The sequence below is a fragment of the Pipra filicauda genome, unplaced genomic scaffold, assembly GCF_003945595.2.
Source record: "Pipra filicauda isolate LSUMZ 115617 unplaced genomic scaffold, ASM394559v2 scaffold80_size11013439_pilon, whole genome shotgun sequence".
NCBI classification, from domain to species: domain Eukaryota; kingdom Metazoa; phylum Chordata; class Aves; order Passeriformes; family Pipridae; genus Pipra; species Pipra filicauda.
Window position 1 is genome coordinate 10634496 of NW_024104987.1, and position 16652 is coordinate 10651147.

General features: G+C 52.8%; 1 protein-coding gene across 1 annotated transcript in view; it reads left to right on the forward strand.

The window, feature by feature from the left end:
- Positions 1–16652, forward strand: part of PIK3R5 (phosphoinositide-3-kinase regulatory subunit 5) — a 60970-nt gene that overhangs the window by 30289 nt on the left and 14029 nt on the right. The window contains exons 2-5 of the mRNA XM_039390226.1: positions 3951–4060; positions 12799–12899; positions 14287–14355; positions 15101–15239. Coding sequence (XP_039246160.1) covers positions 3964–4060; positions 12799–12899; positions 14287–14355; positions 15101–15239 — 406 coding nt within the window. The 5' untranslated portion in view covers positions 3951–3963. The remainder of the gene's footprint in view (positions 1–3950; positions 4061–12798; positions 12900–14286; positions 14356–15100; positions 15240–16652) is intronic.

Consider the following 16652-nt stretch of genomic DNA (forward strand, 5'->3'; position numbering starts at 1 on the left):
AAGATACTTTCCAAACTAAGCTTTTGTGTGCTGTGCCTTTTATCACTCACTTTAATCAGTGGGTTTTTTATCTGCTTAGAAATTTTTCAGGTGCTTTTTGGACACTCAGGCCTTCAGAGGAGGGGGTAGGTTCATCTTTGCCCTATGCCCACAACGTGGTTAATTGTTGGCCACGTGGTGAAAACAGGGCAAAACCTCGAGAGACAAATTGGTTTCTCTCAGGACATGGGGCTGTTAAAACCAGGGGGCTTAAATGTTGTCCCTTCTGTGGCTGAGGAGGCTGTAACATCACTGGCATGATGTGATATGAAGGAGAGCAAGCCTTGCTCTCTGCCTGCCTCGCCCTGAGCTGTCTGTGGTGTGGCTGCTTCCCTGTGCCCGGATCAGTGCAGTTGTGGTTCCTGGGTTCCCGATTCCCCTCTCAGTCACTGTCAGCTCCTCCATCAGGGTGGGCTGTAGATGCACCTTGCTGCTGGTGGGTGGCTGTCCTGTGCAGGAGAGACAGAGAGGGGACTCTTGGGATGTGCAGTGGTGTGTTTAGCTTGGTTGGTCAGCTGTGTTTGGACCAGAGCGGTGTGAGGCAATGGGGACTCTGTCTAGGTGAGATCTGACCTGGTTCTTGTGAGGAGTCCAGTCTTTTCTGACCATGCTGATCCTGCAAGTGGCAGAAGGATGGCATGGGGCATAAGGAATGTGCGTGGAGAGCTGGAGATTTGCCTTCTGCTCCCAACTGTGCCACAAGTCACTGTGGGACAGCAGAAAGATTGCTTAACTCATCCAAACATTGGCTTCTCTGCTTCTTCAATGGTGACTGTGTGGTTTGCACAGTGTTTGGAGGCTGCTTTTAAGGTGCAGTTGCTGGAGAACAGAAACCAACCTCATACTGGAGAACATTCAAGGCTTGAAATCCCAAGCTTGATTTTGCAGGGCTGGGGTCTGATGCTTGAATGAGGTGTGGTGGGATAAAGCCCTTTTGCTTACTTTGCTCAGCTCTTGCCAACACTGTGCAGAGCAGGTGGGGCACTCGACTTGGGCACACTTTTCCATATGCAGTATCACAGAATCGTTGAGCATGGAAAAGACCTCCAAGATTATTGAATCCAACCTTTGACCAATCAATACCTGGTCCACTAGATCAGAGCATTGAGTCCCACATCCCATTGTTTCTTGAACACTCCAGGGATGGGGACTCCACCACCTCCCTGAGCAGCCCCTTCCAATGCCTGAGCACCCTTTCCTTGAGGAAATTCTTCCTGATGTCCAGCCTGATATGCTCGTGGTTAATGCCTTGTCCAAGGGTGATGCTCAGTCGTTGCCTGAGGATGTTTCCCACAGCTGCTTTGGTGTCTCCTCTTTTCCTGTCTCCTGGGAGCAGTGTCTCCAGGTGTTTCACACAGGGGCTGGGCAGATGTGTGGGCACCAGGTTGTGTTGCCAACAGAGCTGCTATCAGGGGAGTTGTGACAATCTGATGTCAGAAGGTCTCTCCCTGGTGTTTTGTCTCAGTTGATCCATCCCTTCTCCCTTCCCTGGGTAGTGGTTGTGCTCTTCTGATGGAAGTCCAGCTGGGAGAAGAGGATGAAGGGATAGATTTTTTTTTTCCCTGCAGAGTTGCTCAACACCCTCGTAAAAAGCAAAGCATTGATCCAAAACCTTGACCTCAACACTCGTTTTTCTGAGTGTTCTTGAGATGCTTAACAGGGCTTCTTGGAAAGCCAGATTATGTCCTCAAGAACTGTCCCTTGCCTTGTCATCTCATTCAGTGTGGGTGGGAAGGAAGGGAGAGTCGAGGGAATACACAGCAGAAAAGGTTGCAAAGTTCCTGCTCAGTTATGGTGGACAAATGGAGTCCTCTCCCACGAAAAATGCTTCCATAAGCACTGCCCTGGGAGAGGAGGTTTAGATTTGTGTGTGGTCTGTAGCACACCAGGAAAAAAAAACCCAAAGACTCTGTTTTGTGTTTTGAAAGTTGTGGTAATACCTTGGTTATATTTTTTCCTTGAATTCCCTGCCTGTTGTGTGCTGGCACACGAGAGGCAGTGGGAAGGGATGGCTGGGCTGGTGTGGGGTGAGGAGAGGATTCCCCTCCGGGGCCCAAGCTGTGCCCTAAAACAAGCTGATGTGCAGGGAGGTGTGTTTTTTGTGAGCTGGGTGTTGTAAGGGGTGCCTGTGAGTCACACAGTGCTCGTAGTCACCGTTTTCCTCTTGCCACAGGCTGTGACTGAGGTGCTGGGGTGTGATTCCCCGCTCATTCAGCCGCGGCACCGCGTTCCTCGGCGTTCCTCACGAGTGCACTGTGGATGGACAAAGCTTATGGTGAAGACCACCATAAGAACAGGCTGTGGCAGTGGGACACAAGAGGCAGGAGCCCACGAGCCTCTTTGGGGTGAAAAAGAGAACTTGTATTTGGCAGGTCAGTGGTTGTTCTTGTGTGTTTGCTTTCACCTGTTTGGAGCTGTTGGTACAGCACAGGAAGGACCAAGGGGCAAGGCTGGAGCCAACCTCCCCCAGTGCCTGGGCTCTTGGGGAGCCCCAGCAGCCAGGCACAGCTTTCCTGAGCCTTTTTGGGGGATTTGCTGGGAATTAAGTGTGGGTGGAGGTGACCATGCTGAGTGCACCAAGCAGGGAGGACCATGGAGGCTTTGCTGAGATCACAGTGACTTTGGGTCCTTCCAGGGCAGAGATGGGGGGCTGTGATATGTGCAGCCACCACTGAATACTGAGCACCAAACATTGGCCAAATAAGCAGAGAACTGAGAATTTGGGGTAGCTGTGGGAACTGTATAGGTGTGTGGCATTGGTACAGGAGTGTTCTGTCCAGGGTGAAAGCAGGTGGGCTTTGTAGTGTTGGAAGATTTTGTTTCTTCTTCCTGGATTATGTTTGTGCATTTTTGTTGCTTCTAACCAAAAAGCAAAGAGTCTGACGGATGAACCCATGTCTGTGCTTTGGGAGAGGAGGGACCCCAGGGTCCTTCTGGACTCCAGGGCTGGCACTGCAGGGGAGGAGGGAATCTCAGCCTGATCACCAGCCTGCTCACGGCCAGGCAGATCTGAGCAGTAAATCCTCTGGGCAAATGACTTGTATGTTCAAGACCTCTCAAGACAGATGCATATGAACTGGGTGGGATAAAATCTGCCTCCCCCAGCCCAGGGTTTCAGGTTGCAGCCTGGGCTGTGGGGGAGAGGTGGGATGTGACAGGGCTGCAGCTCCACAATCTGCAATCGCTGTTTCACAATGTCCTCGGATGCTGGGGCTGAGGTCCCCTCTGGGTTTTCCTGCATTGCCACAAAAGCACGTGGACCTTTTCTTCACGTTGGCCGCGTGGCAGCAAGGTGACAGTGCTGGTGGCTTTCCTGGCCACTTGGAATGGGTTTGTGACCGTTGTCAGTGGACACTAGAGGCGTCAAGGACAATCCATGCCTAATGCAAGGAGTAGAAGTGTGGACTCTGCTGCCACCTTTCCCAGGTTGGACCAGATGATCTTTTGAGATCACTCCCAGCCCGGGCTGTTCCGGGATTCCCATCTGTGCTGTAATCTCTTGCAGTCTTATCTTCGAAGGAGGTTAACCCACGATTACCTCCTCACCACAGACACGTAAGCGAGACTCGTTCTGCCCCGCAGAAGGAAGTTGTGAGAAGGCAGAGATGTCTGCAGTAGGTTTGGGGTGCCTTGGCCCCACTGCCTCTCCTGATTGAGTCATGGACACACATGTGCCTCCTTTTCTTTGCCAAGGCTGGGAGGGACTGGGGAGCAGAGGGAATATGAAGCCAGCAGAGTGGGGTGTGTTGTTGGCTTTGGGGTTGGCAGGGGTGACACCAGGCAGTAACAGGGTGGTGATTCACCAGGAGCACCTTGTCTGCACTGCAGCAGAAGCATGGCAGTGCTCCCTTCCTCACACTTCAGTAAGGACACTGTACACAATACTAACCTTCCTGCTTCTTCCCCTTTAGGAGATGAATTAAAATGCAGCACACCACGTGCACAGAGGACAGGATCTACCACGCACTGGAAAGATGTCTACATGGGCTTAGCAGAGATGCTGTCTCCAGCAGATGGGCTGGTAGGTGACCTGTTAACCATGAGCTTGTTCTTCTGTGTGATCTGCTGACCTACCTGGGCACCTGGGTAAGAGAGAGCTGCTGGTGCTGCTGGGGGTTTGGAGGCCTTTTTCCCTTCCAGTGTTCCAAGTTATATGCGGGATCCAACCTAGTCAGTCTTCCTGGGCCTTTTGCTGTGGTAGGATGATGTTCCAAGACACTGAACAAGTCATGTTAGGTCTTACCTGTGTAAAGGCTCAGCAGAGAAGTCGTGCGTGTTGCCAGCTGTCCATGCGTGAGCGGAGGGAGGAGGAGTCTTTGCCCACCACGGGGAAGGATTCCAGTGAAGGGAGGAGGAGTCTTTGCCCACCACAGGGAAGGATTCCAGTGAAGGGAGGAGGAGTCTTTGCCCACCACAGGGAAGGATTCCTTTGTGCAATCAGCCAGCCTTGCTTGGATGCTCATAGACCCCAAACCCATGGGTGTGGTCTCTGCTCCGTTGCTGGAAGCAAGCACAGAGATATTGTTACTGACTTGATTTAAACCTGGGTCAGATACTGTGGTGGCTGTAAAGAGGTGAGCCACGTTCAGAGGGCTTTGAAGGGATTTGGGATGACGGTGGTGAGGGCAGAGCAGCAACGAGCAGAGGTAATTTTTGAATGTCATTTTGACCTTTCTTCCTCATGCTCGTGTTTGTGAGATGCAATTAAATCACTCCTAAATCCTCTTATGGATGAAAGAACTGAAGTGAATTTGAGGGGCTGTCAAATTCAGGTTCCTTTTTGTCTTTGCAGTTCTTTCAACCCTTTCTGCTTTTCTTTTTAGCTATAAGTCAACAAAGAGATGCAAATAGTGTCCCAACTGCTGCCAAATACCAGAGTAATCCCTTTTGCCATGCCCATTTCCTCACACCCGCTGTAGCAGTGCCAGGTGATGCTGTAGCTGTAGCATCATTTGGGGTCTTGGTTCATGCAGTTATGACCAAGACTCCTGTGTCCTTTTCATCTCCCCATGCTCTGGGAACCAGGCCCTGAAGTGTGACCTACATTCCTGGTTCCTGGCACCGTGACAGCGCGTGTCCAAAGGAGTCCCATCTCGCCCAGCGAGTCATTGTGCTCTGCAGAACTCACCTCTTCCTGTAATTACGATTAATCAATTCCTGTGTCACTCACAAGCTCCTAATCCCAGCCCCTCAGAGCTGGTGTTTGAGTTAGGGAAGCCTTTAAACAACGACTTTGTAATTTTTCCGGCTCATTAGCGAAGACCAGACTGTACAGGGCAGGGACTGGGGGTGGTGGGCTCTGCTGGAGGCAGCTGTGCTGCCCAGGGATTCCTCATTCCTAATGATTTCCCCCCATCTCTCCGCCTGCTGGTTCTCAGTCCTCTTCATGTGGGTTTTGTGGGGTTTGGCAGAATGACCTGGCATTCCTGGGAGAGTCTCCGGCGTGTTACACATCAGAAAGTCCCCTTTCATCCAAGGCATTTGTGCTCTTGCCAGCACTCTCCAGCGTGACCAGCGCTGCCCGTTTCCGCACCGTTAATGGCTCTGCTGTGCCCTGGCCCAGGTTCTGCTGCTGGGGACGCCCCAGGGCAACCCCTCCAGTGCCTTCCCATGGGGGCTGTCCCTCGTTTTAACGTGCTGCTCTTTCACATCCTACCCCCTTGCAGTCGGAGTAGGAAGTATTTGCAGTAACATGTACGATTTAGGGAAAACAGAGCACGGTGCACCCACGCCCCATAGCAGGGCATCCTATTGCTTCTCAAAAACAGAGCAGAAATGTTTTCACATCCTTCTGCCTTCCCCATGTTACAGGCAACAGTTTCATTATCCCTGTTCTGTGTCAGATCCAGACTGTTATTTGTGGCAGGGTTGTTCCTCATGTAGTCAGTGAATACTTCTGTCTTGTTCCTAGCTGGGCCGTAACCTTCTCCTCTTTCATTTTTAACTTCTTGCGTCACTTCTATTTCCCAATTTATTGCTTTCCCCTCCTTTTTACCATTTCCGTACACCAAAATAGCACACACCACATTGCAGCTCTTTGGGCTGAGGCCTTGCTAGGGTTTTGTTCATTTTTAAATTATTTAATGATTTATCTGAAAATTCTACAGGAGGTTGCCCCAGAGTGGGTGAGTAATCGTTTCCGAGGCGTTGTTTCCCCCCCGTGTAAGTGACTGAGTAGCTGAGGTGTGTGAAGGCAGCAAAGAGAAGAAGTTGTGAGTCTTTGGCCATCCCAGATTTATACTCTGGATGAGCCCATGGCCAGCCCTGGGGTCTAAATAGAAGATCTTTCTGTAGAGTTTATTGGAGGGACCAAATTAAAATGAGTTGTCTGTGACTCATAAAAATCCCTGTTAGAAAAGTGCTTGGAAGGACAACCCCCTTTTCCTCATGGAGACCCCTTTCAGGGTTTGCCTGGTTCCTGTTGCTGGAGAAAGACCAGTGTCAAATTAGAGTGTGATAAAGGAAGAAACATATTTTACTTCTTGCTGGTGAGCAGAGAAACAGGGAGCTTTTGGTGAAGGAAAGCCCTGGTCTTGGGTCTGACTGCTGGCACTGCTGGGAATGCCATGCTGGAAATCAGAGGTGGGAGAGAGGCCAGAGGATTGTGGTGGATGGGACTTGTTGAAAAGTCTGGAGAGCAGCCCAGTGCCTGGAAGGAGCACTGGGATCTGCTGGGAAGGAGATGTTGGGTATCTACCACAGGGCTCCACATGGGTCAGAGAGGATGATGGATGCTGGTGAGGGAGAGTGGAAGAAGGTCACTAGTGAGCTGGACAGTGTCTCACATGGTGCCCAGAAATTCAGTGTGCTCAACTCTAAAAAAGAGAAACTTAAGATCCTGTTCCATTGCATCTAAATACCCTCAGGGGAGAGGAGCAGTCTGGTGTGGGGCTCCTCCAGCTTCGTTACTGAGTGGTGAAATGCAGTGTCTGAAATACTTCCAGCTCGGGGGGCAGAATTATGGTTACTGGTTACTAAACCTGGCAACCTTTAACTTTTGAGCTGATTTCTCCAGGCTTGTCATGGGTTTTCTTGCCAAAATCACTGCCCAGGGTGGAAGTGCTTGGAGTGGCTCCAGCCCTGGGAGGTGCCCCTGTACCCTGCTGCTGGATATCCATATTCCATATCTAAGCAGCTGCTTGGATATGGAAGCTGTGGGTTGGATTGATGTGCAGTGCAGGATGTATCCCAAGGGGATGCTGTGGCTGCGAGGCTTGGACTGTCCCCTGTCCTCCGGGCACCTCCTGCCCCTCCTTACAAACTGCTGTGAGTCGACCCTTCCTCTGGGCAGTCCCTTGGAGGAGCCACCTTCTTCTGGGGAGGTCGTAGGGGAAATGGTGGGAGAGGGTCTGGGGGAGGGAGGAAAGGGGGCTGTTTGCTTTTCACCCCTCCAGCTGTGTCACTTTGGACAGCACCAACACCTGATGCCCAGCCCAGGCGCCGTGGGCAGCTTGGGCACGATGTGGCATTTCTGCTTTATTTCTCTCCTTTTCTGACTTGACGGTTGCCCACTACAAAGAGCAGCGGAGGGGAAATGCCACCCCCTCCACGAGGCCAGGAAGGAGCTACTCTGGGAGGAGGAGGAGGAGGAAGAGGGCATCTCGGTGCACTTCTCAGAAAAGAAATGGCAAAGCCTCATCCTTCCGAGGCCGCCCACGGGGCCGCTGCTGCCCGGGCTGTTGGCACCGATAGCGATCAAAGCGTGAGTGGGGGCTGTGCCCGGGCTCCCTCCCGGCACTGGGGGCTCGGTGCAACCCCTGCCCAGCACCCCCTCCCTGCTTGGAAACTTTGCTGTGGTCTTTGCTCTCCCAAAGGGAGGTTTTCCTTTGGGTCTGTGTCACGCTGGGCTCAGTGGAATCGCGCTCTGTTGGATGCTGGGATAGGCACGGCTTAGTCCTGCTCTTGCTGCGGCTCCACGTGCTGCAGCCCCAGGTTCTCCCAGCTGGGGACATGATGTGTTCTGGGCTGCCTGTGTTGCTGGCAGATAAATCTGACTCATTTTCCATGTTTTAAGAAAAAATAAATAGTGCTGGGTCACTGGTTTAGTGAAGCAAAACCGGATGGATGAGCATGAGGGCAGGGTGGATGTCAGCAGTTTTTTAGCTGTGAGGCTTCCTGTTGCCCTGCCGGGAGGTCTCCTGTGCCTCTTGAAACAAATTCATTGGATTTAGGGGCTGGAAGGTGGAGTTCAGGTTTGTGCTGCCTGTACAAAGGGTGTCTATAATGCTGATCTGAACACCTCTGGAGCCGGTCTCAAAGGACTGCTCTCCTTTGAGGCGTTGAGGGATTTGTGAACATGATTTTACTTCCCACTTCCCTCAGCCAAGAGGCTCCTTTCTGAGCTCTGCAAACCCTGCCTTGCCATGGGCTTGGGTGGGTGAGGTGAAGTGTTTCCCTCCAACACAGAACTTCCTGGACCTGGCACAGCTCCACAGACTGGAGGTGATGGGGAGCTCAGCCCCTGCTTGCAGTGATGGCAGGGAGCATCCCTGCACTCGCCTTGGAGACTCTCCAGGGCATCTCTGACCTTGCACCCTCCACACAGACTCGGGGCCTCCCTTGCATCTCCTAGTGAAAAATGTTTTTTGGTAATTAAAGAGCAAGTGCAAAATTCAGGGGAAAGCCTGGTTCCAGCTTCCCGCATGCCCTCGGTGCACATCTACCCTTGTCCACCCCGGGACAGGGAAGGTGCCCAGCATGGTCTGGTGCTGCTGGCACAGTGGGACAGATGCAGCTTGTCTTTGTGCTGGTGCTGCTCTGGCCTGGTGTAAAACATCACTGCTGAGTTGTCCCTGTGGTTGTTGTGCCTGGTCCTTTGTGGTGACACAGTTCAGTGTTGCAGCAGAGCAGCAATGTAACGTCTGCTGGGGCGTGTTGAGGTGAGGGGTGGCTGCAAATAAACCTGTCTGGAAACCTTCTCACCTGGCTGCAGCCTCTCCCTGGCCTGGGGATAAGCCAAGTGCTGCTCTGCAGTTCATGAAGTCTCCGGGTGCCACCACAGGCCCAGCTGTGTCCCACAGGGACACAGGACATCTGCAGAGGGACAGAGAGAACTTCTTACCTTGGGCTTTTGTGCCTAACCTGGGCACATTAAGAGCATCACCTTCCCTGCCCAATAACCTTTTTGGTCTGGGTGCAGGGGATGTGGTTGCAGGGACTAACTCTGTTCCCAGTGGTGGGAAAGTGGGTGGTTGTGACCTGCACTGTGAGAGGAGAGAAGGGAATTCCCACCCAGGTCTGGATCCCTGTCCTGACTGATGCCTGGCAGTGCTGGACACTTCACTTTGCTGTGTGGTCTTTGTTTATTGTGTGCAGGATTTCCGAGCTGCATTTTGTGCTTGAGACTATTTTTGCAAGGGTACAGCTGTTTTGGTGTGTCTCTGGTTAATGCAGCTGTGCCAGATTTAGGAGCTCGGATCCTGGCAGCCTGCTGCTTCCCAGCACCGAGTAGCTTAATCCCAGAGCCTTGCTATGTCCATGAGTTAAACAGAAATTTGATTATAGCGATATCATTCAAATATACCTGATTGTATCCTGGAGCTTCAGCTCATAGCTCCTGTAGAAGACCCAAAAATGGGTGAGAAGACCTCAGGTCTGAATCACAGAATATGCTGAGTTGGAAGGGACCCATAAGGATTCAGTCCAACTCCTGGCCCTGCACAGAACACCCCAACAATCCCCCATGTCCAAACACTCCTTGAGCTCTGGCAGCCTTTGCACCATGACCACTGCCCTGGGGAGCCTGTTCAGTGCCCAACCACCCTGTGGGGGGAAGGACCTTTTCCTAATACCCAGCCTAACACTGCCCAGACACAGCTCCAGCTGCTCCCTCTTATGTTTGTTCCTTTACGCTATGTTTGTAAGATGCCTCCATTGAGCTTTGCCCTTGCCCCTGCTCCCTGCCCATCCTCCCAGCCTCTCCACAGTGGGTTTGCCCCAGTTTCCCCCAGGGGAAGTAGCCCAGTGCCTCTCCCTCTGCCCCATTCAGCACAAATGACTCTGTGAGCCGCTGCCACCGCAGTTTCCTCCTCCCTCGCTACAAGTGAGAGGAAGGAAAGAGCCCACGTCGTGCTGGGCTGTTGGTGTTTGTGGTTATGGTTGTGCAGGATGCTGTGTTCTCCTCTCTGGGAGATGCTCCCCTGTGGCCAGGCTTTGTCCTTGGCAGTGTAGCAGGGCCAGAGTCTCACAGGTGAAACAATCATGGAATGGTTTGGGTTGGCAGGGACCTTAAAGATCATCTCATTCCATGCCCTGCCATGGGCAGGGACACCTTCTCTATCCCAGGTTGCTCCAAGCCTTGTCCAACCTGGTTTTGGAAACTCCAGGGCTGGGGCAGCCACAGCTTCTCTGGGCAACCTGTGCCAGGGCCTCCCCACCCTCACAGGGAAGAATTCCTTCCCAGTATCCCATCTAACCCTGCCCTCTGGCAGTGGGAAGCCATTCCCCTTGTCCTGTTGCTTCAGGCCCTTGTCCCAAGTCCCTCTCCAGCTCTCTTGGAGCCCCTTTAGGCACTGGAAGGGGCTCTAAGATAAGTAATCCTCCCTGCTGGAGCAGGATGGGTTTTTTCAAGGCACCATGTGAGCCCAGAGACTTCTTGCCGAGGTCAGCAAAGCTCCCGGCAGCTCTGACCACTTCTGCTGGGCCAGTTGCTTACTTGACTATCTCCCAGGTGCAGGAGCTTTCCCTGGAGGATGCCACGCTCTGGGACAATATTGATTTATTTGGGCAACCTGCTGGAGTCATCCCAGCTGATCTGTGGCTTTGTGGCATCCGCTGGTTTATGGAAGTGACTCAAAGGAAAACTGGAGCATTACTGAATTCCTGGGTCACTGGGGCTGTTCCCTCACTGACAAGATATCACAGTATCTTGGTGGGTGTCAGCAAACCCAGTAAGATACTGTGAGTACTGGAGGCAAATTAGAAAGTGCATCTGAGCTGCTTGGAAACTTTCCAGAGGGATCTTTCCTCCACTGGAAAATGTTGATTCATTGAAAGTAAAAAGTTGTGTGGCAGCCCAGGGGATTTCCCTGGGGGAAGTCTCCTGGCCTGTTAATTCAGCTATAAAACTGGCATAAAACCACAGAAATAGTGCATGTCCTGGTGAGCAAACACTAGTCTACAAGTCTGGTTTTGCAACCTCAGCACTAGTTTTACTTGTCTTGACATTGGTCTTCTCCCACTGGGCCATGTCACCCTTCTCCCCTGGTTTAAATTCCTCTTGCTTAGCACCCAGAAGGTGTGTAAAGGTATTTTTATGACATGTCTGTGTTTGATGAATCTGTAGCCTCTGCAGTTGGGAATAATGTTTGAGGGCCAGACAATGTGATCTGTAGGTTTGTGCTGGACTGCTGTCCTGTGCCAGCTCATGGTGTTCTCTCCCCTGCTCCAGCTTGGGTTGATGTTTATATCCTGGGCCACTTAATAGACTGTGTGAGTGAAATCCATTTGATTTATATTATTTTTCCTCTCTGATCTTTAGCACCTCTTCTCTGCAGTGAGAGATGCTCTCTTAATCTTGCTTTCTCTTTCGAGCTGAGACTGGGAGAGCCCCAATTCCAGCACCCCCTGAACTGTGCCATGGGCTGCAGGTGAGCTGTGTAGTGTCCACCCTGCACCCCCTTCTGCTGGAAAAAATCCATAGCAATGCAGGATGGGGGAGATGCCAATGTGGGCCTTTCCCAGGTATTTGTTAGGCTGTTTGCTTGAAGTTTTCCTGTAACGTTTCTCCCTGGGGCTGTGTGGGGTACCCAGGTCCCTGGGAAGGAGGAGGAAGAAGGGGAGCAGGAGGTGCTACTCCCTCCTTGCTCTGCAGATCCTGGACTGCCGGCGGCCAGCAAGCACCTCCTCCTCCCCTGGGACCTGGGACTGGGATGAATGGAGGCAGCCTGACAGCCTTCACACAGATCATTTCCTCTAAGGCCCTCTGGGAGGTGGCCCTGACCGCTGAGAAGAACGTCGGGAAACACCTTGGGCCATTGTCACCAGTCGGATCCCAGCAGATGTCTGGGGGAAGGAGGTCGGGGGGTTTCACTCCACTGGGGTGAAGGACCCACCACCATCCCTTTGCATGGCAATTCTCTTCTTTTGCTCTGCCTAATCTTCTGGTGGGGTTTTAAGAGATTTAATGAAAATTTGAAGGTGCCAAGAGATGGACTAAATGCTGGGCAGGCTCGACAGCAAAGCAGATTTGTGTCTGCTGACTGCGGTGGTGCTGCTGTGTTGGTGCATCTCCAGGGCCCGGGGAAGCTGGACGGGTGTGATGCAGCTGGAGGGGATTGAATGTCTGCTGACAGGAAGCTGAATTTGGCAAGATTTGAGTGAGTTTATAGTTGGGATTGTGCATCTGGGGTGTTTGAGCCGGGGGGCGGCAGGGCAAGGGGTTGCACTGGTGGGTTATCTGTGCCTGGGCAGAGGGAACGTGGGTTCCACCCGTGCCCGGCACATCCCTCTGACCTCTGCACATGCACGTGGCAGCTCTGACCTGTCAGTTACCCAGCTGGCACCTGGGGAGAGGCATCCAGCCAGGCTGGGTGTGTTGGGCTGTGAGAACACAAAGGTGCTCAGGTACGAAGCGGTGCTGCTGAGACGAGCACCCTTGTTTGAGGTCAGATCTGTCTAGAACCAGGGCGTGAGGTTTTTTCTTCTGCTGTAATCTGATGCCTGTGGTCGACACCTTCCTCCCTGACCCCTTCCCATTGTTCCTCTCTCTCGTGACCTCCTTGAATGGGGGCTGTGACAGTGGCTCTGTGTCCCCCACAGCAGGGCTGTGCCTGAACTGCTGGAGCCTGCAGGAGCTGGTGAGCCGAGACGCTGGCAACTACCTCATCCTCGTGGAGAAGATCCTTGGCAAGACCAAAGAGGTGAGCTGGGGGGGCTGTCAGGGAGGGCTGTGGGCTTTGAGACATGGTCAGCTCTGTGGCTTGCCCAAAATGGAGTTTTGCTGAGCTTGCTGGGTGATTTTGGGTTGTGGTAAAGTGTTGCTGGAGCCCCAGGGCTTGGGGTCAGGCGGTGTTATGTCAGCAGGTACAGAACTCTGGTGAGAGTAATACTGTGTCTCCCACATGAGAACTACAAGGGAAAAGCCCAGCTATGATATCTGTTCTTTGGGTAGCACTGCAGATCCACAGGGGTGGGTTTTGACTCCCCAAAGTGCTGCTGGGGCACCATGGGGCTGCACGGATGGAGCCAGCCTTCCCCAGGCCTTCCCCAGCCATCAGCTGGGAGCTGCTGGTCCAGAGCAGAGCAAATTGAACAGTTCCTGTTGCTTTGGATGGAAACTTCTGTGTATCCCTGCCGGGCTTCCTGTGGAGCTGCGACACTGAGGACCACGGATGGGGTTTGCAGCCCAGCAGGTGACAGTGGGGTGAGGCACAGCAGGGAGGTGAAGTGGCAGTGGGGCCAATCTGTTGACCTGCTGTGGTCCCACCATGTGCCAGAGAACCTCAAGGCATCGCTGGCTGAGCAGGGTCATCCTAGACTGTGGCAGGGAAGGCCTTGGAGGAATCCCTTGATGTGGCAGGAAACAGTGATGTGTTTCCTAAATCCCCAGCACTGGGATTCATGTGATGGGTAAATGCTGCCTTTCATTTTTTTGGGGAAGAAAGGCTGCAGAACTGATAGCAGTTAAGTTTAGCACAATTTGGTTACGTTCATTTATGTATTTTTGTAATGGTTGGAATTGATCTTGTTGCAGAGAGTGGTTTATTACATTAGGGTTTATTGTAGGGGTTTATTGCACTTTGTGCTGTGCTCATGAACGAGGGGAGACTGTCTGTAAGTGTATCCTTGAGCCATCACTGTGTCCCTCAGTGAAATAGTTCTGCTGGGTATTCCCTGGCAAAGCCTGGGATGCAAATACATGGATTTCACTGTGCTGGTGAGCTTTGCAAGCTGTTTGCAGGGGCTGGGCTGCCTCCCTGCCTCTCCTGGCTGCCTGCTTTGAGGCACTTCCATGGAATTTCATGGAACTGTGCAAGGATCAGGAACATCAAAGGGCTGGGAGCTTGGCCAGATCTGAGCAGAGGAGGTTGTGCTTATCTCTCTGTCCCATTGGTGTGGATTAGTGGGGCTTTAGGGGTTGTTTTCCTGTAGGATGAGGGAATTTGCTGGGCACGGTGGTGTGGTGGTGCAGGTTGGGTGCTCGGCTGCACTGCTGGGGAGTTCCCTGGTACCTCCAAGGATCCTTTTGGGTGGTGCTCATGGCAAGCAGCCCAGCTCATCCTCCCCCCCTCGGGCTGTTTCCTACAGGTGCAGGAGAAGTGCGACTACGACCTGGTGACGCCCCTGGCTCTGCTCTTCTACTCCGCCGTCCTCTGTGTAAGTGCTGAGGCTGCTCATGGAGCTGGATCCCAGCCCCAGGGAGGCCATGGAGCCACATGGAGCAGTCACTGAAGTCAGGGTGGCTTTGTCTGAAACACCACGGCCTGCTTTGATCAGTTCATCTCACAAAAAGATTCTGTACAAGTTGATAGAGATCAGGATCAAACAACCATTGCACAAGCTGACTGAAAAAAAAATGAGCTTCAGGATGTTTAAGCTATTTTTTAAAGGGTGGGCTAATCAGAAAGGGAGATGGACAATATCTCTGTGCAGAGAAGGGAAATTTTTTCATTACCTTTATACTTGTGCAAAATACATTGGCAGTGTGAATGAAAAGAAGGAGCGGAGCCTTCACAGGAAGTACTTTTTTTATTATTATTATTACTAGCACAATGCATCATTATCCCAAGGAAATCATTGCTGCCAGATCCTGCAAAAGCACAGGCTGTAATGCAATTCATCTGTATGTGTCTGTGGTGGTTAAAAAGGAATTTATATATAGGCTTTGGCACGTGAGCCACAGCCGGGAGGTTGGGAAGGTGCAGAGCGGAAGGAGCTTTCTTGGAGCTGTGCCCAGTGGGGATCCTTCGACCCTTCCCTGGGAGAAGATGGGGTGTCACAGGGTGAACCTCTGCTTTGCTTCTCCTCCTCCCACTTCCAGCCTAACCCCTCGAGTTTTTACACAGCACTTGCAGTTTGTGTCCTCGCTCCCTTTCTGACCGTGTCTCCCTGTGCCCCGCAGGCTCCTCACTTCCCGCCGGGCTCCGACCTGCTCCTGAAAGCTGCCAGTGTGTACCACAGCTTCCTGACCTGGCCTGTGCCCTACTGTGACATCTTCCGTGAGCTGCTCACCTTCATCAGCAATGAGCTGAGGGCCCCTGGTGAGCGCTCCTGCCCTGCACGTGCTGCTGCCACTGCTTCCCCAAAAACACCCCCTGCCTGCACTGCCCCTGTTTGCTCCCCTGGTGTTGCTGCCTCATTCCCCTCATGCTTCATGAGTCCTGTGAGTGTGGTATCCCCAGTTACCTTGGGCATCCCAAACCTCAGTTTTCCCAGGAGGTGAGGACTCTGCCCTGCATCCTCGGGGTGTGGTCCAGCACAGGGTGAGACCAGACTCCCCTGGAGGAGCAGGGCAGGGTGGTGGTTTTGGTGGCTGCCAAGGTGGTGGGAGCATCCTGGGGACTCCCAGCGTGGGGAATTAGCAAAATGGGTAACTATTTCCTGGCTGCCTTTCAGTCTGGTGGGTCTTTTCCATGGCAGAGCACGTGCTGGCTGCTCCCTCCCAGCCCTGGCCTTTGTTTGAGGTGCTCAGTGGTGCAACTGGGGTGATAACAGTGAGTCCATTCACTGGCATCAAGGTGGCTGGAGCCTCCGAGCCTGCCCTTGCGTGGAGATTTCCATAGGGCTGAGGGACTCCCTGGCTCGTTCTTTACAGCCCAGACACTACCTTGTGATCCAGCTCTGGCCACATCCAGCAGCAGCAGCAGCGTTCCCCTTAATTAAGGACTCCTCCTAGATGTCCTGTTGTTCCCAATGGAGCAGCTCTTCCAATTATTTCTAAAAGGCCCTTTTTCCTAATCTCCCAGTCTTTTGGTGGCTTTTGAAGAGCTGTTATCACACAGAGCAGATTCCAGCCCGTGTTTAATCCTGTGCAGGGCCATGGCAGCAAGACCTACTCTGAGGAGGGTTTGAGAGGCCTTGGAAGGGGGTGTGGGCTGTGGCTGAGGCTGGGGGTGCTCCCCACCTCCTCAGACTGGGAAGCTGCTTCAGAGAGCCCTGGTGAGGATGTGAAATGCAGGGTCTCTGTCATGGCAGCAGCATCCTGTGAGATGGGAGCTTGTAGGTGTAGGTGGGATGAAATGTGCTTTCAAATGAATGAAAGGATGAAAAAAAAAAACCCCAGACCCTGTGCATTGTGAGCACTGGAATGGCTGCTTTACCCCCAGCATAAATGGCCATGGCCACCAGGCAGGGTCTGGTTGAGTCAGGGCTGTTTTACACACTGCTGGAAAGCTCCAGTGCTGGGGAGGGGGGGCTGCTACACCCTGCTCTTGTGCCATCACCACATCACCAGTGCCCAGTGCTGAGTGAGCTGGGGACTTTGGTCCAAAACCTTTCCCCTCCTGTGAGCATAATGGATTCCCCACCCCTGCCCAAGATGCCATGTGGGAGGCATTGGCTGCAGTGGCTGAGGAGCCCAGTGCTGCCCCTCACCCTGGACCCCCCTCAGCTGGACCCAGAGCCAGCAAGAGCGTGTCCTGTCCTGGTAAGCTGGCCAGGGCCTTACGGGCTCT